At 49.7% G+C, this 22374-nt stretch overlaps 1 protein-coding gene across 2 annotated transcripts; it reads right to left on the bottom strand.

The window, feature by feature from the left end:
• Window positions 1-1412: 1412 nt before the first annotated feature.
• naa40 (N-alpha-acetyltransferase 40, NatD catalytic subunit) lies at window positions 1413-21087 on the bottom strand. 2 transcript variants are annotated; one of them, XR_013574205.1, is made up of 8 exons: window positions 20997-21087; window positions 17310-17362; window positions 7766-7861; window positions 6852-7013; window positions 5620-5703; window positions 5058-5135; window positions 3790-4090; window positions 1413-1925 (listed from the first exon to the last, which is right to left on the bottom strand). XR_013574205.1 is itself a non-coding variant. In XM_078534928.1 (7 exons), exons 1-7 carry the CDS (start codon window positions 21033-21035, stop codon window positions 3955-3957), a joined length of 648 nt encoding a protein of 215 aa, XP_078391054.1. In that variant the 5' UTR covers window positions 21036-21087; the 3' UTR covers window positions 1413-3954. The 2 variants fall into 2 exon arrangements, 1 of the variants encoding a protein (XP_078391054.1); XM_078534928.1 differs by having other exon boundaries at window positions 1413-4090.
• Between the last annotated feature and the right edge of the window lie 1287 nt (window positions 21088-22374).

The following is a 22374-nucleotide window of genomic DNA, read 5'->3' on the forward strand; positions in this document are numbered from 1 at the left end:
GAAATCAGGGCTTTTTAAATTAATCCCCCTCCTGTCCATAACAAACCTCACACTTTCTGATACTATATTCCATCTGCCACCATGTTGTCCACTCTCAATCCGTCTATCTCTTTGCAGCCTCTTTGTTTGCATTCCCAACTAGTTTTGTATTGTCAGCAAACTTGGATACGTTACTTTCTAAGTTATTAAATATAGAATGTAAATAGCTGATAGCTGAGGCCCCAGTACTGATCCTTGTGGCACTCCACTAGTCACAATCTGCCAACTTGAAAATGCCCCCTCTATCCCTATCCTCTGCTTCCTGTCCATTAAACAATCCTCTATTTGTGCTAATATATCACCTCTATGAGCGCTTGTGCATTAACCTTTTGTGTGGCACCTTATCAAATGCCTTGTGGAAACCCAAGTATACCAGATCTACCCCACTAGTTACATCCTCAAAAAACTTTAATACATTTGTCAAACAGGTTTTTCCTTTGATAAAACCAATTTCAGAGCGCCACGCACCTTTTCTATGCACTCAAGAGGGCAGTCAGAAACTTGGTTCAAAGTCAGTCCCTCAGCACTGCACTGCAAGTGCTAACCTGCATCATGCACTTAAATCCCAGAGTGGAACTTCAACCCACAACCTCTTACTCAGATGAGTTGTTGTCCACTGAGCCATAGCTGACAAGTGTAGCCCAACGTGCAAACACAACCAAATGCTGAACTGCTCTTGCGAAAATGTAATTTTATGTTGCTGCTGAAGTATCCTATCTTGTGCTTGCTGTCTGGAGATGAAAATGGATGTGAACTGTTGACTTGTTCCAGCTACATGTAGTCAGCCTCAAATTTCTACAATCTGAATTTCTCATCCTTCCTTTCGTTCTGAAGGTGCTGACTCTATGCAGTCATTCTTCATGTGTGAGCTTAAACAGTCAGCTATTTGATAAGAGCATCACAGCAGAGCTCAATCTTGCTCTCATGATATCCACACAACAGGGTTCAATGAACATGATCAGAAGTAAAAATTTTCCTCTTGATATCCTTACCCAACAGTAAGGGAAACTAAGTGAAAGGGAGCAAAGGGAGAGAAATGGAGTTGGGGTACAGATCAGCCATGATCTGACTAACGGAACAAAAGCTCAAGGGTTGAATGCCTCCTCCTGTTCCCAACATTCCTGCTGTCCCAGCTCAGTTAGCCCAGGCCAAAGACTGGACCTGCCGTCTTCCTGGACTCCCGAAGCTTCAGCGCTGCACCTACTGCTGTATGTTCAGTCTGTGCTGGGGAAGTTGTTCTTCACTGTTTGCAGGAATCGGAGCTGTTGCAAGTCAATTGTTATAGACACAAGGAAACTATCCCCTTACACCCACCCTTTCTCAGAGCAAAAATTGCAAAGTGAGGATAAGAAATGCTAGGGAACAAAACAAGGTAGAGAGAAAAACAGTAAAAAGGTTTATTCACCAATTATATAAAAAAAAACACAAGACCCACAACCAGACGGTGCAGATGATTTTAGACATTTTGTATGCTTCCTGCTTCCTCCAGGATTAACACCCAGCGTGCAAAAATGGAGTTGAACAGGATTCAGAAATGAAGAGATAATCAGAGGGAAGTGTGACCATACAAAGGCCAATTGGTGTTTAGATTTCAGCCTCCGATTCTCTTTGAAAAAAACACGAAGCCCAACATCATCTTGAAATGACATTCTGGTTCACGTTACGAGAGCACCCGCCATTTGCACAAATCTGGGAGGTAGTCACTGAATCCAAACGGTCAAGGTTCTCAAAATGTTCCAGGACCGCACAATCAGCTTAGAATCCCCTGAAATTGAATCTGTAGTTTGGTGCCAGCAGCCTCAGATCAGGGCATAAAAAGAGGAGGATACATTCAACTTTTATTGGTGTCACAATCCAGGAATCGAGTCATGGGCAGCTGGTGCAGTCTGCAGGTGAAGCAGAGATTGAGGGATAATTGGACCAGCTGTAGTTCAGTCCTATTTTAATGCCATACATTCTGTGCTCATATTTCCATTACAAATTTCTATCTGGACACTTATAATAATGGAACTGCTGATGTAAAGTTGACAGGTGCTAATTACCTCCTATCAACAGTAATATTGAAGCACCTCCAGTGGTTGTGGGGTGTAATAGCCCTGTGACAGGTTTACATTGGCAGTTCCTATTATAACTAGTAACTTGGTAGTACAGAACTTGAGTATTGCTGACAAAAAGAGACATGCTGTCAGAGCTTTTTCTCTTGCACTCATCACATCAGTTTGCAAGAATACTAATAGTAAAGGAAGCAACAATTTATACTGGATGAGAAGAGAGTCCTGATTGGTTGGCAAGTGGACTCTGATTGGTAGAGGCATTGCAATGGAGAATGCACCAGGGAATAGTTAACTGCCATGCTTTTGTTCAAATCCAAACCAAGCAGGTCGATTCTGATTGGTTAAGGCATTGCCGTAGAGAGTGAACCAAGGAATGGCTGTCCCTTGAGCTTTTGTTTAGTTGAAAAAGGCGCAATGTGTAGACATGCTCCTTATGTCTGCAAAGGACAGGGCCCTGTGTGAATATATGTAGCTTCTACCATGCATAACTGAGCCACACTACAACCCTGAATGATAATCTTAGATTGGTTTTCAGTTTAATTCTTCGCACAATCAGGATTGTTTAGCAAGTGTTGTCCAATTGCAGTAGCAACACGAGTGGTATTGTCCACTAACAGGATGCTGCCATCAAGCTAAAAAGATGTCCTGCCATCACACAAATGAGTAACATGGTAGGTAAATTTCAGTGCCGGTGTGATGCCAGATATGTAGGCTATACATCCCAACGACTGGCGGATCGTACCTAACAGCATATCCTTTCAGCTGTTCACAACAGGCAAAGTACAGGCCGTATCCAACCAGCCCGTGCTTGCAAAACTCAAAATAGCGTCCAACATTAAATGTGATTCCACGATTGGACAACACTTGCAAAACAATCCTGACTTGTGCCAAAAATCACACTGAAAACCAATCTAAGATTATTAGTTGAGTTCACATTGTGGTTCACTTACACATGCTGGAAGCTACATTTATTCATGTACAGGGTGTCCTTTGCAGACAGAAGAAGCATGTCCACACATTACGCCCTTTTCAACTAAACAAAAGCTTGGGGGACAGCCATTCCCTGGTTCATACCCCATGGTGATGCTTTAACCAATCAGAATCAACCTTCCTGGTTTGGATTTGAACAAAAGCATGGCAGTTAACTGTTCCTTGGTGCATTCTCCATTGTAATGCCCCTACCAATCAACACTCTTCTCATGCAGTATAAACTGTTGTTCTGTTTACTATTGGTATTCTTGTGAACTGTCCTGATGAGTGCAGGACAAAAAGCTTCAACAGTATATCTCTTTTTGTGATTGTAAGTATAAAATGGAAAGTATTCACAGAAAGAGAGCACAGATACATTTTTAAAAATATATTACAGATATAATATACAGTATATCCTCAAACTTGAAATGTAATGTATTCAAAAATTGAATTTTTAGAAAAGCCCCACAGTTCTGTTATTTTCCTGCTCAGTATTCCACTTGGCTCACAAAAATCAGTTTTCGTTTTAAATATAAAAACAGTTGCTTTAAAAAATAAACAAGTGGCAGATTCCTTTTGGTATTCTAAAGGATGATGGTGTAATTTGTCTAGTAAATAGCAAGTAGATTTAGCTCCGAACAACCAGGCATGGTCTTGTACAGGCTGACAGTGAGTTTGGGTGTTATTCACAGTATATACAGATAAGTATATGTTTAAAAAGAAAAACCTTTAAAACAAAGCTTTTTGCAACGTTCCATGCGCTGCAACATGTTGAACACTCATGTAGCTTCCATTTTCCCATGTTGCTATAGATCTTTTTTGGGAGGGGAATTTTGGTTGGAGACAAGTGGTTGGAGGTCATTGGGGTGGGGAGGCGGTCAACATTGATCCTTTAGTGACAGCAGCCCCCGCAGTGCGGACTGCCATGCGGGTGCTCCCCATATTTGGTTCTCCGGCTCAGTATCTCGTAGGAGCAGTCGTCTCCGCAGCATCCAGACACACTAGGAGACGATTCGTCAATATCGAACCTGCAGAATGAAAGAATGGAAAAGGTAAATCACAGCAGCTACAGGAGCTTAACTAATGTTTTCCTGCGCTAGAAGCCCCTACTGATACATCTCAAACCTTCAACAAACAAACAAACAAAACAAGGAGCCCTGGCTGGGCCCCCTCCGCCCCCGAGACAAACTGCATAAATGTATTAAAAACAAAATGCTGGAAGAACTCAGGTCTGGCAGCATCTGTGGAGAGACAGAGAGACAGAGTAAACGTTTTGAGTCCGTATGACCCTTCTTCCTGAAGAAGGTTCATACAGACTTGAGATGTTAACTCTGTTTTTCTCTCCACAGATGCTGTCAGACCTGCTGAGTTTTTCCAGCATTTTCTGTTTTTATTTCAGATTTCCAGCATCTGCCGTATTTTGCTTCTATCTTAGTGCATAAATGTAAGATAGGAAAGACCATAGTTCTATCCATGACACGGCACTGCCTAATATGTTGATTTCAATATTGATTTCTCAGGTTTTCAGCAATGCTCAAGGACACGTTTAGCTTCCTTCAATAACTGTACTGATGACTGAGGATATTAAGGTTCAACCATGTAGCATGGGACTGGAGTCAATGTCAGTCAGATCAGGTAAGAAAAACAGACTTACATTTCCATAGCACCTTTCTTGACCTCAGGATGTCCCAAATTACAGTCAATGAAGCACTTTTGAAGTGTAGTTAATGTTGTAAAGTAGGAAATCCAGCAGCCAATTTGCACACAGCAAGATCCCAAAAAACAATAGTGAGGTCATAACCAGATAGCTTACTTTTTAGTTGCTGGTTGATGATAAATATTAGCCACAGGATTCCGAGGAGAGCAAAGGGGTTTGATAAAGCACTTGCATGCGACTGCATGTGTTCCCACTGATGTGCCTTTAGACATTCCCCAATTTTCCATACATCCCTCTAATTATGGCAGAGTCCAGATTACAGCCGAGACTCAACTTACTGCATTGCCTCTCTGAAGAACTGATATGCCCCGCGGTTGTGCTTAAATACCGTTAACATCACTTTCTTCATCTGTGTGCTGCAGAGAGAACAGAGACCAAGCATCAGTCTCATCCAGTTGCACACACTGACCCTGCCCCCATTCTCTGAGCATGTTCTGACACTCTGCAAACCTGGTGACACAGGATCTTCCCATGGAGTCCTGCCAGGCACTTTTGCAATATTGCCTACCGAACTCCTCTGCTCACAAGGGGAAACCCTGTTGGGAGAGGAGTTGGAGAGTTGCGTCCAGAAACTAGCAGGCTCATGAATTTACTGAGAAACTGGGGGAGCTCAGAGCAAGTTGTCCAGCCTCTAAACACAGCCTTCACCTCAAACTGAAGAACAGTATGTGGGGAGAGAAAGGGAGGAATTGCTTTTTCCCATGGTCAAAGAGCATTATCTAGGCCGACATCAAGATGGCCCTTTGAATGCAGCACTGGAAGGCAGCCAATGCCTTTAGGAGGAAGTGAGAGAACGGTGAGACAAATTTACTGTCTCTATAATATCCGCAACCTGTTTACCTGTTTGCTAAAAGCTGTAGAATCTGCATTAAGAATTTGCCCAACCCTTTTCTCCTCACCCGATTCTCCAGTTGAACCTCATAACTGCAACACAAGACACACTGGTCAGATCATCTCACAGAGGCCACTAGCTTTGCAACACACCTTCATCCCATTTCAACAGGTTCCCCATCTCAACTGGGAGTGTTTGATGGGGACAGTGTAGAAGGAGCTTTACTCTGTATCTAACCCCGTGCTGTACCTGTCCTGGGAGTGTTTGATGGGGACAGTGTAGAGGGAGCTTTACTCTGTATCTAACCCCGTGCTGTACCTGTCCTGGGAGTGTTTGATGGGGACGGTGTAGAGGGAGCTTTACTCTGTATCTAACCCCGTGCTGTATTTGTCCTGGAAGTATTTGATGGGGACAGTGTAGAGGGAGCTTTACTCTGTATCTAACCCCGTGCTGTAACTGTCCTGGGAGTGTTTGATGGGGACAGTGTAGAGGGAGCTTTACTCTGTATCTAACCCCATGCTGTACCTGTCCTGGGAGTGTTTGATGGGGACAGTGTAGAGGGAGCTTTACTCTGTATCTAACCCCGTGCTGTACCTGTCCTGGGAGTGTTTAATGGGGACAGTGTAGAGGGAGATTTACTCTGTATCTAACCCCATGCTGTACCTGTCCTGGGAGTGTTTGATGGGGACAGTGTAGAGGAAGCTTTACTCTGTATCTAACCCCGTGCTGTACCTGCCCTGGAAGTGTTTGATGGGGACGGTGTAGAGGGAGCTTTACTCTGTATCTAACCCCGTGCTGTACCTGTCCTGGGAGTGTTTAATGGGGACAGTGTAGAGGGAGCTTTGCTCTGTACCTGGCTGTGGGGCAGGATTAGGATTTGGCTATCACACGCCCCTCTCCTTGTCAGGCAATCAGTTGACACATGCCATCAAGATCTGCACAAGAGAATGTGCCACTTGAGTGGGTTAGGGGAGAATGGCATCTGAGATGGGTGGGGAAACAGAGGACACAACACTCACTGTGATGGAAAGCTGAGTCACCTTAAATCACAGTCAGTCAGGTCATTTCCACGCCCCAGACTCTGTGGGATACCAGGACTTTATTTCCTGCCACCAGCAGTTTTACATCAGGAGCTCGTCATTGGCCTCGCCACCCCTGTATGGCCACCTTTCCTGTCAAGGGTCACGCACGATCAGAGCTGCCACCCTCCGTGGGGAATCATTAAGTAACGATAGAATACCAGTACAGTACTTCCTCCCCGCACTCCACATCAAATCGGAAATGTGAGAAAGCTGCTGGCACCGCACTATCTCCTTCCCTTGCAACCAGGTACCAGGCTCGCTCGTCTGTCATTTCCTCCTTCTTTTCCCGATCCTTCCAACCCCACTCGCTCTGTTCGTACCTGAAAGAGTGACAGCAACCAAGCTTTCAGTGTAACAGCATTGGGCAATAACCCCATCCACACCCTAACTCTGCCTTCCCACACCCAGGATCCCATCCTATTGCTGCTTTTAACTTTACCTCCCGACTCTGCCTTTGACTCTCTTCACAAGCAACACTCAGAGGCACGGGCTGGACAAGGCAGGAGGGAATACAACTGCATTGCTTCTCCTTGCAGGTCAGTTGATAGGTGTCTGCCTTAACTTAGAAGGTAGAACGCTCAGAAGGTTGTGTTTTCAAGCCTCACTCTGGTGACTTGAGCATATAACCCAAGTTGATTTCCTGATGCCAGTACTGAGAGAGTGCTGCATTGTCAGACATACTGTCTTTCAGAAGAAACATTAAAGCAAGGCCCCATCTGCTCTCTCAGGAGGGTGTAAAAAATCCCGTAGCCACTATTAGGTGTCCCAGTGTCCTGGGGCCAATATTAATCCGTTAACTTCTATATAGTAGATTCCATACCCTGGGCCAAGAACATGCAATATAAGAGAGGGAGGGCCTTAGTTACTCAATCAAAAGGATTTTAAATGCAAATACCCCACCTCTCTGTCAATACCAATCACCGGGCACCTATCTCTGTCCTGTCTAACCCTGACAGTTAGTGCTTAGCTACTATGGGGTTTCATGGAAAGTATTACCTACAGTTCCTCTGATATCTCCTCTTTCTATTCCCTCATCCAGTGGAAGGGAGCATGCAATCCCCTGCTCACTCACATGGTCTGCATGTTGGTCTTGGTCAGTTCCACTGCCCAGTCCACAGTGCTGGGGTCCATGTCTGCTACCCGCTTGCACTCAATCACTATGTTCATTCTGGATGAGAGAGAAAAGGTCAGTCACAGATCACAGCCGCCTCCCATAAAACGACACATATTTCTTGTTTCCTCCCTTTCAACTGTTCAGTTCTTTCTTTTCCTGAAACCACTGTTGGGATATTAATTCACCAGCGCCTTACCCTAGGGACAATAATTTATACCTGAGCCAAGACAGAGTGCCAGCTATTGAACCATGAGCCTGGTCCAGTCCACACCATTCACACGTGTGCACTGTGTAATATAAATCATTGGATAGTAGTCAAGATCCAGAACGGGTGCTGAAATTAACTTCTCTAGTCCAGCAAGGCTGAGGATATATACCCTACTGCAACCACAGCTATCTGTATACAGATATCTCACTGAGGGAGAGGGACCGAGAACACCAGTGTACAGATTTTCCCTGGGGACGAGGAGACTGACAGATGAGATCAGTACATAGATATTCTTCTGAGAGTGACTGAGTGGCAAATGTCAATGTAAAGATATTTCCGAGAGAGAGGGGACTGAGAGATACCGGTCATTGAACAGATATCTCTGAGAAAGAGAGGGACTGAAAGATGCTAGTCAATACATATAGATATCTTCCTGAGAAAGAAGGACTAAGAGACATCAGTCAGTGTACAGATATCTCCGAGACAGAGGGGACTGAGACACCAGCCAGTATACAGATAGCTCCGAGACAGAGGGGACTGAGACACCAGCCAGTATACAGATAGCTCTGAAGGAGAGGGGACTGAGACACCAGCCAGTATACAGATCGCTCCGAGACAGAGGGGACTGAGACACCAGCCAGTATACAGATAGCTCTGAAGGAGAGGGGACTGAGACACCAGCCAGTATACAGATAGCTCTGAAGGAGAGGGGACTGAGACACCAGTCAGTATACAGATAGCTCTGAAGGAGAGGGGACTGAGACACCAGCCAGTATACAGACAGCTCCGAAGGAGATGGGACTGAGACACCAGCCAGTATACAGATAGCTCCGAAGGAGATGGGACTGAGACACCAGCCAGTATACAGACAGCTCCGAAGGAGATGGGACTGAGACACCAGCCAGTATACAGATAGCTCCGAGACAGAGGGGACTGAGACACCAGCCAGTATACAGATAGATCCGAAGGAGAGGGGACTGAGACACCAGTCAGTATACAGATAGCTCTGAAGGAGAGGGGACTGAGACACCAGCCAGTATACAGATAGCTCCGAGACAGAGGGGACTGAGACACCAGCCAGTATACAGATATCTCCGAAGGAGAGGGGACTGAGACACCAGCCAGTATACAGATAGCTCTGAAGGAGAGGGGACTGAGACACCAGTCAGTATACAGACAGCTCCGAAGGAGATGGGACTGAGACACCAGCCAGTATACAGATAGCTCCGAAGGAGAGGGGACTGAGACACCAGCCAGTATACAGATAGCTCCGAAGGAGAGGGGACTGAGACACCAGTCAGTATACAGATAGCTCCGAAGGAGAGGGGACTGAGACACCAGCCAGTATACAGATAGCTCCGAAGGAGAGGGGACTGAGACACCAGCCAGTATACAGATAGCTCCGAAGGAGAGGGGACTGAGACACCAGCCAGTATACAGATAGCTCCGAAGGAGAGGGGACTGAGACACCAGCCAGTATACAGATAGCTCCGAAGGAGAGGGGACTGAGACACCAGCCAGTATACAGATAGCTCCGAAGGAGAGGGGACTGAGATACCAGCCAGTATACAGATAGCTCCGAAGGAGAGGGGACTGAGACACCAGCCAGTATACAGATAGCTCCCTCTAAAATATTCAGGAATAAATATCGACATTTTACAGGGAAATAAAAATAGGAACATAGGAGCCAGGGGTAGGCCATTCAGCCCCTGGAGCCTGCTGTGCCATTCAACTAGGTCATGACTGATCATCTATGTCAATGCCACTTTCCTGCGCTATTCCCTTATCCCTTGATGTCATTAGTATCCAGAAATCTATCGATCTCAAACTTGAACGTACTCAATGAATAAGCTTCCACAACCGTCTGGGATAGAGAATATCCAAAAGTTCACTGCCCTTTGCGTGAGGAAATTCCTCCTCATCTCAGCCTGAAATGGCTTGCCCCTTATTCTGAGACCATGTCCCCTAATTCTAGGGCTCCCAGTCAGGGGAAACATCCTTTCTGCATGTACCCTGTCTAGCCCTTTAAGAATTTTGTACGTTTCAATGAGATCACCTTTCTAAACTCTAGAGAATACAGGCCCAGACTCCTTGTTCTCTCCTCATAGGACAGTGCCACCATCCCAGGGGTAAGTCTGGTGAACTGGAGGTGATGGTACAGCGGTATTGTCACTGAACTAGTAATCCAGAGACCCAGGGTAATGCTCTGGGGACTCTGGTTCGAATCCCACTATGGCAGATGGTGGAATTTGAATTCAATAAAAATCTGGAATTAAAAGTCTAATGATGACCATAAGACAGAGGAGCAGAAATTAGGCCATTCGGCCCATCGAGTCTGCTCCGCCATTCAATCATGGCTGATAAGTTTCTCAACCCCATTCTCCCGCCTTCTCCCCATAACCTTTGATTCCCTTACCAATCAAGAACCTATCTATCTCGGACTTAATACACTCAGTGATCTGGCCTCCACAGCCTTCTGTGGCAATGAATTCCATAGATTCACCACTCTCTGGCTAAAGAAGTTTCTCCTCATCTCTGTTCTAAAAGGTCTTCCCTTTACTCTGAGGCTGAGCCCTGGGCCTTAGTCTCTCCTACTAATGGAAACAACTTCCCCACGTTCACTTTATCCAGGCCTTTCAGTATTCTGTAAGTTTCAATCAGATCCCCCCATATCCTTCTAAACTCCATCGAGTATAGACCCAGAGTCCTCAAACGTTCCTCATATGTTAAGCCTTTCATTCCTGGGATCGTTCTCGTGAACCTCCTCTGGACCCTCTCCAGGGCCAGCACATCCTTCCTGAGATACGGGGCCCAGAATTGCTCACAATATTCTAAATGTGGTCTGACCAGAGCCTTATGAAGCCTCAGCAGCATATCCCTGCTTTTATATTCTAGTCCTCTCGAAATAAATGCCAACATTGCATTTGCCTTCCCAACTACCGACTCAACCTGCAAGTTAACCCTACTTAAGTTAACCATGAAACCATTGTCGATTGTTGTAAAGTCCTTTAGGGAAGGAAATCTGCTATCCTTGGTTGACTTTTAAGTGCCCTCTGAAATGGCCTAGCAAGCCGCTCAGTTGTATCAAACTGCTACCAAAAAAGGAATGGTGGACAATTATACAACTCACTGGAAGAGGCTCCACAAATATCCCCATCCTCAATGACGGGGTAGCCCAGCAAATCAGTTCAAAAGATAAGGCTGAAACATTTGCTACAATCTTCAGCCAGAAGTGCAAAGCGGATGATCCATCTCGGCCTCCTCCGGAGGTCCCCAGCATCACCGATGTCAGTCCTCAGCCAATTCGATTCACTCCAGGTGATATCAAGAAATGGCTAAAGGCACTGGATCGTGCAAAGGCTATAGGTCCTGATGATATTCCGGCAATAGTACTGAAGATTTGTGCTCCAGAACTTGCCGCACCCCTAGCCAAGCTGTTCCAGTACAGCTACAACACTGGCATCTACCCGCTATGTGGAAAACTGCCCAGGTATGTCCTGTACACAAAAAGCAGGACAAATCCAACCCGGCCAATTACCGCCCCATCAGTCTACTCTCCATCATCAGTAAAGTAATGGAAGGGGTTATCAACAGTGTTAACGAGTGGCACTTGCTTAGCAATAACCTGCTCACTGATGTCCAGTTTGGGTTCTGCCAGGTCCACTCAGCTCCTGACCTCATTACAGCCTTGGTTCAAACATGGACAAAAGACCTGAACTCCCGATGTGAGGTGAGAGTGACTGCCCTTGACATCAAGGCTGCATTTGACCGAGTGTGGCATCAAGGAGCCCCAGCAAAACTGGAGTCAATGGGAATGAGGGGGAAAACTCTCCACTGGTTGAAGTCATACCTAGCACAAAGGAATTTGGTTGTGGTTGTTGGAGGTCAGTCATCTCAGCTCTAGGACATCACTGCAGGAGTTCCTCAGGGTAGTGTCCTCGGCCCAACCATCTTTAGCTGCTTCATCAATGTCCTTCCTTCCATCATAAGGTCAGAAGTGGGGATGTTCGCTGATGATTGCATAATGTTCAACACCATTCGCGACTCCTCAGATACTGAAGCAGTCCACGTCCAAATGCAGCAAGACCTGGACAATATCCGGGCTTGGACTAACAAGTGGCAAGTAACATTCACGCCAAACAAGTGTCAAGCAATGACCACCTCCAACAGGAGAGAATCTAACCATCGCTCCTTAACGTTCAATGGCATTACCGTCACTGAATCCTCTACTATCAACATCCTGGGGGTTACCATTGACCAGAAACTGAACTGGACTAGCCATATAAACACTGTGGCTACAAGAGCAGGTCAGAGGCTAGGAATCCTATGACAAGTAACTCACCTCCTGACTCCCCAAAGCCTGTCCACCATCTACAAGGCACAAGTCAGGAGTGTGATGGAATACTCCCCACTCGCCTGGATGAGTGCAGCTCCCAAAACACTCAAGAAGCATGACACCATCCAGGACAAAGCAGCCCGCTTGATTGGCACCACATCCTTAAACACTCACTCCAGCACTGACACACAGTAGCAGCAGTGTCTACCATCTACAAGATGCATTGCAGGAATAAATGCTGACCCAGCCAGTGACGCCCACACCCTGTGAATGAATGAAAAAAAGAACCTCTGCTGCACTCTCCCTATGGCAAGTATATCCTTCCTTAGGCAAGGGGACCGAAACTGTACAGAATACTCCAGGTGAAGTATCATCAAGGTTCTATATTATTGCAAGACCTCTTTACACCTGTATTCAAATCCCCTTGCAATAAAGGACAATATATCATCAGCCTTCCTAATTGCTTGTTGCATCTTCAGCCTGAAGATTTGGAGCAGTTGAGAATTCAGCATAGATGGACCAAGAGATTGATTAAGAGGGGAAAAATAGAGTATGAGAGTAAACCTGCAAGGAACATAAAGTGGACTGTAAAAGCTTCTACAAGTATGTAAAAAGAAAAAGATTAGTGAAGACAAATGTCGGTCCCTTACAGTCTGAAACAGGAGAATTTATAATAGAGAACAAAGAAATGGCAGAGCAATTAAACACAGGATACAACACAAATAACTTCCCAGAAATGCTAGGGCACAAAGGGTCTAGTGAGAAAGAAGGAATGTAGGAAATTAGTATTACTAAAAAAAACGTGCTGGAGAAATTAATGGGACTGAAAGCTGATAAGTCTCCAGGGCCTGATAATCTACATCCCAGGGTACTAAAGGAGGTGGCCATGGAAATAGTGGATGTGTTGGTTGTCACTTTCTAAAATTCTATAGTTTCTGGAACAGTCCTGGCAGATTGGAGGGTGGCAAATGTAACCCCACTACTTAAAAAAGGAAGAAAACAGGGAATTTCAGGCTGGTTAGCCTAACATCACTAGGAGGGAAAATGGTAGAGCCTATTATAAAGGATGCAATAACAGGGCACTTAGAAAAGATCAGCGGGATTACACAAAGTCAGCATGGATTATGAAAGGTAATTAATGTTTGACAAACCTACTGGAGTTTTTTTGAGGACGTAACTAGCAGAATAGATAAGGGAGAACCAGTGGATGGGTGTATTTGGATTTTCAGAAAGCTTTTGGTACAGTCCCACATAAGAGGTTTGTGTGTAAAATTAAAGCACATTAAATTGGGGGTAATCTTTTGGCATGGATTGAGAATTGGTTAGCAGACAGGAAACAGAGATTGGGAACGAATGGGTCTTTTTCGGAGTGACAGGCAGTGACTAGTGGGGTACTGCAGGGATCAATGCTTGGGTCCCAGCTATTCACAATATATGTCAATGATTTGGATGAGGGAACTGAATGTAATATTTCCAAGTTTGTTGATGACACGAAACTTGGTGGGAGTGTCAGTGGTGAAGAGGATGTTAAGAAGCTTCAAAGCTCAAGGCGATTTGGACAAGTTGAGTGAGTGGGCAAATACACAGCAGATGCAGTGTAATGTAGATAAGTGTGAAATTATCCACTTTGGTAGGAAAAACAGAATGGCAGAGTATTATTTAAATGGTGATAGATTGGGAAATGTTGATGTACAAAGGGACCTGGGTGTCCTTGTACACCAATCACTGAAAGCAAACATGCAGATGCAGCAAGCGGTTAAGGCAGCAAATAGTATGTTGGCCTTCATTGTGAGAGGACTTGAGTACAGGGGCAAGGATGTCTTACTGCAGCTGTATAGGGCCTTGGTGAGACCACACCTGGAGTTTTGTATGCAGTTTTGGTCTCCTTGCCTAAGAAAGGATATACTTTCCACAAAGGAAGTGCAGCTAAGGTTCACCAGATTGATTCCTGGGATGGCAGGATTGTTGTATAAAGAGAGATTGGGCCGACTAAGCCTGTATTCACTGGTGTTAAGAAGAATGAGAGGGGGTCTCATTGAAACATATAAAATTCTGACAGGGCTGGACAGACTGGATGCAGAGATGATCTTTCCTCTGGCTGGCGGGTCTAGAACAAGGGGTCACAGTCTCAGGATACGGGGTAGGCCATTTAGGACTGAGATGAGGAGAAACTTCTTCACTCAGAGGGTGGTGAACCTGTGGAATTGTCTACCACAGAAGCTGTGGAGGCCAAGTCACTGAATATATTTAAGAAGGAAATAGATAGATAGATTTCTAGAACTTTAAACTAATTAGTTTGGTGGGGTGGGGGGGTGGGTGGGGAGAGGGTTCAATTGAAGGGAAGCTTAAAAAATCAAAAAGAAACCAGCGCGCAGAGGTGCAGGGTAATGAAGAGGTGAACGATAATCCAAGTTTGACAGGAAGGGGCAGAAAATACAAGCGGAAGAGTGCAGCAGAAATCAGAACCAGAATGAGTAATAATGGTAAAAAGTCAAAGCTTAAAGCTCTTTATCTGAATGCATACAACATTTGTAACAAGATAGATGAGTTGACGGCACAAATAGAAATAAATGAATATGACTTGATAGCTATTATGGAGACGTGGTTGCAGGGTGACTAAGACTGGGAACTCAATCTTCAAGGGTATTCAATATTCCAGAAAAATTGACAAAAAGGAAAAAGTGTGGTAGCTTTGTTAATAAAGGAAGGTATCAGTGCGGTGGTGAGTAGTGATGTGGAATCAGTTTGGGTGGAAATAAGGAACACCAAGGCAAAGAAGTCATGGGTGGGAGTTGTCTATAGGCCCCTGAAGAGTTGCCTCACTGTAGGACAAAGTATAAATCAGGAAATAATGGAGGGTGCTGCAATTGTCATGGGTGATTTTAATCTGCATATTGACTGGACAAATCAGATTGGCAGGGGTAACACGGAAGACAAATTTGTAGAGTGCATCAGGGATTGTTTCTTTGCAGAACCTACCCAAGAACAGGCTATTTTTGATCTAGTAATGCGTAATGAGGTAGGATTAATAAGAGATCTCGTAGTTAATGATCCTCTAAGGGGCAGCGATCACAACATGGTAGAATTTCAAATTCAGTTTGAGGGTGAGCAACTCGGGTCTCAAACCAGTGTCCTCAACTTAAATAAGGGCAATTACAGAGGTATGAAGAAAGAGTTGTCTAAAGCGGGCTGGGAAAATAGACTAAAGGGAAGGTCAGTGGATGAGCAGTGGCAGACATTTACGCAGGTATTTCATAAAGCTCAGCAAAAATTTATCCCAGTCAAAAAGAAGGACTCGATGCAGTGATAGTGGAGGCATTGGTCGAAATATTCCAGAACTCTCTGCATTCCGGGAGGGTCCCAGCGGATTGGAAAACTGCTAATGTGACGCCTCTGTTCAAGAAGGGAGGGAGACAACAAGCAGGAAACTATAGGCCAGTTAGCCTAACATCTGTGGTTGGGAAAATGTTAGAGTCCATTATTAAAGAAGAAATAGCAGGACATTTAGAAAAGCTTAACACAATCAAACAGAGTCAACATGGTTTTGCAAAAGGGAAATCATGTTTGACAAATTTGCCAGAGCTCTTTGAGGATATAACAAGCAGAGTTGATAAAAGGGAACCGGTAGATGTAGTGTATCTGGATTTCCAGAAGGAAATTGATAAGGTGCCACATAAAAGGTTAATGCACAAGATAGGAGCTCACGGTATTGGGGGTAATGTATTAGCATGGATTGAGGATTGTTAACACACAGAAGACAGTCAGTCGGGATTAATGGGTCTTTTTCAGGTTGGAAAGACGTAACTAGTGGAGTGCCACAAGGATCAGTCCTAGGGCCTCAATTATTTACTATCTATATTAATGACTTAGAGGAGGGGGGAGAGTGTAATGTATCCAAATTTCTGACAATACAAAAATAGGTGGGAGGGCGTGTTGTGATGAGGACATGTTGTGATGAGGACATAAGGAATCTGCAAGGGGATACAGACAGGCTGAGTAAGTGGACAAAAACTTGGCAGATGTTTAATGTAGGAAAGTGAGGTCATGCACTTTGGTAGGAAGAATCAAAAGGCAGACTATTATTTAAATGGAGAGAGACTCCAAAAAAGTGCAACACAGAGGGATCTGGGTGTTCTTGTGCATGAAACACAAAAAGTTAGCATGTAGGTGCAGCAAGTAATTAAGAAGGCAAATAGAATTTTGGCCTGTATTGCTAGGGGGTTGGTGATTAAAAATAGGGATGTCTTGATACTACTGTACAGGGTGTTGGTGAGGCCGCATCTGGAGTACTGTGTACAGTTTTGGTTCCCGTATTTAAGAAAGGATTTACCGGCATTGGAGACAGTTTGAAAGAGATTCACTAGGCTGATTCCTGGGATGAAGGGGTTGACTTATCAAGAACGGCTAAACAGGTTAGGCCTTTATTCATTAGAGATTAGAAGAATGAGGGGTGATCTTATTGAAACCTACAAGATTCTGAGGGGGCTTGACAGGGTAGATGTTTCCACTAGTGGGGGAATCTCAAACTAGGGGACATAGTTACAGAATAAGGGGACACTCATTTAAAACTGAGATGCAAAGGAATTTCTTCTCTCAGAGGGTAGTGAATGTCTGGAAATCTCTACTTCAGAGTCGTGGAGGCTAGGTCACTAAGTATTTAAAGAGGAGGTAGCTAGATTTTTGAAATATCGGGGAGTTGAGGGCTACGAGGAGCTGGCACGAAAGAGGAGTTGAGGCCTGGGGCAGACCTAGGTTCTAAATTGTTAGTGATTCAGGAGTAATATTGTACAAACAGAACCAGCGGAGACATCACTGGGGAGACTTGTGCCTACATTGCAAATGAGCTACTGCCTGGTGATAACACAGGCTGGGTAAGGGAGAGATAAGCAAGATGTGACAGGTGTGGAAGGTTATCAGCCTAAAGTGAGGGAAGTACAAGAAATGACACAATCTCTTACCCATTTCTGTCATATTTTTTGAAGGCAGGAAAAGATGCTAATGGATCATCAAGCTTAAAATGAAAAAGGGAGAAAGAAAAATTACATTTCTCAAAATGACAATTCATAATGTCCCCTCCAAATCCATGACTGTGTCGGCAAGTTACTTGACCTAATAGCAGCCCAACCGTATAAAAGCAAAATACTCTGGATGCTAGAAATCTTAAATAAAAAGGGAAAATGCTGGATATCCTCAGCAGCAGTGGCAGCTTTTGTAGAGAGAGAAACAGGGTGAACGTTTCAGGTCTGTGACCTGTGTTCTGAGGAAACGTCAGAGACTTGAAACCTCAGCCCCACCATATCCCAAGCCAACATCCAGACACATGTTTTGCAGCAGCAGTGACTGGATGGCTTTTCCCTCTCTTTCCCAGGGCTAATGAAGTAAAATGCACTTCTAAACAGAAATAAATGTAAAGACACTCTCAATCCGGCCTTTCCCTCGCTGCCAGAATCCATGGGAGCTGCAAAGACTGACCACTCAAGCCAGGGCAAATTACTCCAGTAATTCCTTCCTGCCAGCACTTTAGCAATGGAGGGGTGAGAGTGCCGCCGGGGGTGGGGGTGGGTGTGAGGGCGCCGCCGGGGGTGGGGGCGCCGCCGGGGGTGGGGGTGCTGCCGGGGGTGACCCAGGAACCTGTCTGTTCCTTTTCCAGATGCTGCCTGCCAGCATCCAGCAGAAGGGCTTGTGTTACTTTCGATTTCACCATGATGGTTACAGCTGCTGCACACAGGGGTCTGTGAATCAAGGAGCCCAGGTTCAGAATGGACCACCTGGGCACCCAGCCGCTGTACCCCAGTAAAACTGCTGCCTTCAGGGAAGGAGGGACAATTGCTAAGAAAATGAGTATAAATAAGCCTTGGTACAGGAAAGTAGACAATAGCTCACTGGGCCCTCTAATGGTCGCAAATCACTGCTGCAGAGCACAGGAGAGCAAAGCAGATCCTCTCCCTGAACCCCAACTCGCTCACAGTCACACTGAGACCCTGACCCCCCAGACTGCTCGCTCCGCCCCCCAGACCACTCGCTCCATCCCCCCTGACTGCTCGCTCCGCCCCCTCCCAGACCGCTCGCTCCGCCCCCCTCCCAGACCGCTCGCTCCATCCCTCCCGACCGCTCGCTCCGCCCCCCTCCCAGACCGCTCGCTCCGCCCCCCAACCGCTCGCTCCGCCCCCTCCCAGACCGCTCGCTCCATCCCCCCCGACTGCTCGCTCCGCCCCCTCCCAGACCGCTCGCTCCGCCCCCCTCCCAGACCGCTCGCTCTGCCCACTCCCAGACCGCTCGCTCCATCCCCCCAACCGCTCGCTCTGCCCACTCCCAGACCGCTCGCTCCATCCCCCCCCGACCGCTCGCTCTGCCCACTCCCAGACCGCTCGCTCCATCCCCCCAACCGCTCGCTCCGCCCCCTCCCAGACTGCTCGCTCCGCCCCCTCCCAGACCGCTCGCTCCGCCCCCTCCCAGACTGCTCGCTCCGCCCCCTCCCAGACCGCTCGCTCCGCCCCCCTCCCAGACCGCTCGCTCCATCCCCCCTGACTGCTCGCTCCGCCCCCCTCCCAGACTGCTCGCTCCGCCCCCCTCCCAGACCGCTCGCTCTGCCCCCTCCCAGACCGCTCGCTCCATCCCTCCCGACCGCTCGTTCTGCCCACTCCCAGACCGCTCGCTCCATCCCCCCAACCGCTCGCTCCGCCCCCTCCCAGACCGCTCGCTCCATCCCCCCAACCGCTCGCTCCGCCCACTCCCAGACCGCTCGCTCCATCCCTCCCGACCGCTCGCTCTGCCCACTCCCAGACCGCTCGCTCCATCCCCCCAACCGCTCGCTCCATCCCTCCCGACTGCTCGCTCCGCCCCCCAGACCACTCGCTCCATCCCCCCCGACTGCTCGCTCTGCCCACTCCCAGACCGCTCACTCCGCCCCCCCTCCCAGACCGCTCGCTCTGCCCCCCAGACCGCTCGCTCCATCCCTCCCGACCGCTCGCTCTGCCCACTCCCAGACCGCTCGCTCCATCCCCCCAACCGCTCGCTCCGCCCCCTCCCAGACCACTCGCTCCGCCCCCTCCCAGACCGCTCGCACCGCCCCCCCTCCCAGACCGCTCGCTCCGCCCCCTCCCAGACCGCTCGCTCCGCCCCCTCCCAGACCGCTCGCTCTGCCCCCCAGACCGCTCGCTCCATCCCCCCCGACTGCTCGCTCCGCCCCCTCCCAGACCGCTCGCTCCGCCCCCTCCCAGACCGCTCGCTCCGCCCCCTCCCAGACCGCTCGCTCCGCCCCCTCCCAGACCGCTCGCTCCATCCCCCCCAACCGCTCGCTCCGCCCCCTCCCAGACCGCTCGCTCCGCCCCCTCCCAGACCGCTCGCTCCGCCCCCTCCCAGACCGCTCGCTCCGCCCCCTCCCAGACCGCTCGCTCTGCCCCCTCCCAGACCGCTCGCTCCGCCCCCTCCCAGACCGCTCGCTCTGCCCCCTCCCAGACCGCTCGCTCCGCCCCCTCCCAGACCGCTCGCTCTGCCCCCTCCCAGACCGCTCGCTCTGCCCCCTCCCAGACCGCTCGCTCTGCCCCCTCCCAGACCGCTCGCTCCGCCCCCTCCCAGACCGCTCGCTCCGCCCCCCTCCCAGACCGCTCGCTCCGCCCCCTCCCAGACCGCTCGCTCCGCGCCCCCCCCCAGACCGCTCGCTCCACCCCCCCAGACCGCTCGCTCCACCCCCCAGACCGCTCGCTCCGCCTTAACCCAGACCGCTGGCTCCGAAGCCCCAGACCCCTCGCTACGCCCTGGGCCATCCCCCAGACCCCTCGCTACGCCCTGCTCCAACCCCCAGACCGCTCGCTACGCCCTGGGCCATCCCCCAGACCGCTCGCTACGCCCTGCTCCAACCCCCAGACCGCTCGCTACGCCCTGCTCCAACCCCCAGACCGCTCGCTACGCCCTGCTCCAACCCCCAGACCGCTCGCTACGCCCTGCTCCAACCCCCAGACCCCTCCCTACGCCCAGCCCCAACCCCCAGACCCCTCGCTACGCCCTGCTCCAACCCCCAGACCGCTCGCTACGCCCTGCTCCAACCCCCAGACCGCTCGCTACGCCCTGCTCCAACCCCCAGACCGCTCGCTACGCCCTGCTCCAACCCCCAGACCGCTCGCTACGCCCTGGCCCAACCCCCAGACCGCTCGCTACGCCCTGGCCCAACCCCCAGACCGCTCGCTACGCCCTGCTCCAACCCCAGACCGCTCGCTACGCCCTGCTCCAACCCCCAGACCGCTCGCTACGCCCTGGCCCAACCCCCAGACCGCTCGCTACGCCCTGCTCCAACCCCCAGACCGCTCGCTACGCCCTGGCCCAACCCCCAGACCGCTCGCTACGCCCTGGCCCAACCCCCAGACCGCTCGCTACGCCCTGCTCCAACCCCCAGACCCCTCGCTACGCCCTGGCCCAACCCCCAGACCGCTCGCTATGCCCTGCCCCAACCCCTAGACCCCTCGCTACGCCCTGCTCCAACCCCCAGACCCCTCGTTGCGCACTGCCCCAACCCCCAGACCGCTCGCTACGCCCTGGCCCAACCCCCAGACCGGTCGCTACGCCCTGCACCTCCCCAGACCCCTCCCTCCGCCCGGCACCCCCCCCCCATATCGCCGGCTCCCTATCACATTCCCTAAAGCCTTTACCTTGTTTGCTGTTTCCACTTTGGCACAGATGGCATCCATTGCTGCTCGCTCTTCCAGTCTTTTCTGCTTCTTCTCCTTTGCTTTTGACGACTTTCTCTGGAGAATAAATATACAATAAATATACAATAAATATACAATGCTGCTGACAATTCTCAGCTTCCTCTCCCTCACTGGCCATTTGGCAGGGTGGAGCCATCACCCCTTCCCTCTCCCGTTTCCCCCTCCTGTTTCCCCCCCTCCCTCTCCGACTGGTTTCCCCCCCTCCTCCCTCTCCGACCGGTTTCCCCCCAACTCCCTCTCCGACCGGTTCCCTCCCCCCCCCCTCCCTCTCCGACCGGTTCCCTCCCCCCCCACTCCCTCTCCGACCGGTTCCCCCCCCCCACTCCCTCTCCGACCGGTTCCCCCCCCACCTCCCTCTCCGTCCGGTTTCCAACCCCCCCCCCCCCCCCTCCGTCCGGTTCCCCCCCCCTCCCTCTCTGTCCGGTTTCCCTCTCCCTCTCTGTCCAGTTCCCCCCCCGCCTCCCTCTCTGTCCGGTTTCCCTCTCCCTCTCCCTCTCTGTCCGGTTTCCCTCTCCCTCTCTGTCCGGTTTCCCTCTCCCTCTCCGTCTGGTTTGCCCCCCCTCCCTCTCTGTTCGGTTTCCGCCCCCCCCACTCTCTCTCTGATTCCCCCCTTCTCCCCCACTCTGTCCCTCCACTCTCTTGCTCCCTGGTCCCCAACTCTGCCCCTTCGCTCCCCTCTCCGGACCCCAGCTCTGCCCCCTCACTCTCTCTCCAGTCCTCCCCTCTCAACCCCCCATGTCTCCCGCTCGCCCCAGCCCCATGTCTCTCGCTTGCTCCCTCCCTCCATTCCTCTCTCTCACCCATCCTCCCACTGTCCCTCAGCCCCCATGTCTATCCCTCAGCTCCCATGTCACCCTCTCGCCCCCCCCTCCTTCCACGTCTTCACTCAGCCCCCCTTCCACATCTCCCCTTCAGATCCCGCCCCCATGTCTCCCCCTCAGATCCTGCCCCCATGTCTCCCCCCTCAGATCCCGCCCCCATGTCTCCCCCTCAGATCCCGCCCCCATGTCTCCCCCCTCAGATCCCGCCCCCATGTCTCCCCCTCAGATCCCGCCCCCATGTCTCCCCCTCAGATCCTGCCCCCATGTCTCCCCCTCAGATCCTGCCCCCATGTCTCCCCCTCAGATCCTGCCCCCATGTCTCCCCCCTCAGATCCCGCCCCCATGTCTCCCCCTCAGATCCTGCCCCCATGTCTCCCCCCTCAGATCCCGCCCCCATGTCTCCCCCTCAGATCCTGCCCCCATGTCTCCCCCCTCAGATCCAGCCCCCAGGTCTCCCCCTCAGATCCCGCCCCCATGTCTCCCCCTCAGATCCCGCC

This window comes from Cetorhinus maximus, unplaced genomic scaffold (genome assembly GCF_964194155.1).
Source record: "Cetorhinus maximus unplaced genomic scaffold, sCetMax3.hap1.1 HAP1_SCAFFOLD_140, whole genome shotgun sequence".
NCBI classification, from domain to species: domain Eukaryota; kingdom Metazoa; phylum Chordata; class Chondrichthyes; order Lamniformes; family Cetorhinidae; genus Cetorhinus; species Cetorhinus maximus.

What these genes read in the sequence shown, in the direction of transcription:
- naa40 (XM_078534928.1), bottom strand. Translation starts at nt 21,035, where the DNA reads ATGGATGCCATCTGTGCCAAAGTGGAAACAGCAAACAAG. An exon ending in AAAAAATATGACAGAAATGG is followed by an intron (nt 7,862 to 17,309) that starts GTAAGAGATTGT and finishes TCTCTCATCCAG; the next exon opens with AATGAACATAGTGATTGAGT. An exon ending in GGGGAGGAAGTACTGTACTG is followed by an intron (nt 5,704 to 6,851) that starts GTATTCTATCGT and finishes CTTGTGTTGCAG; the next exon opens with TTATGAGGTTCAACTGGAGA.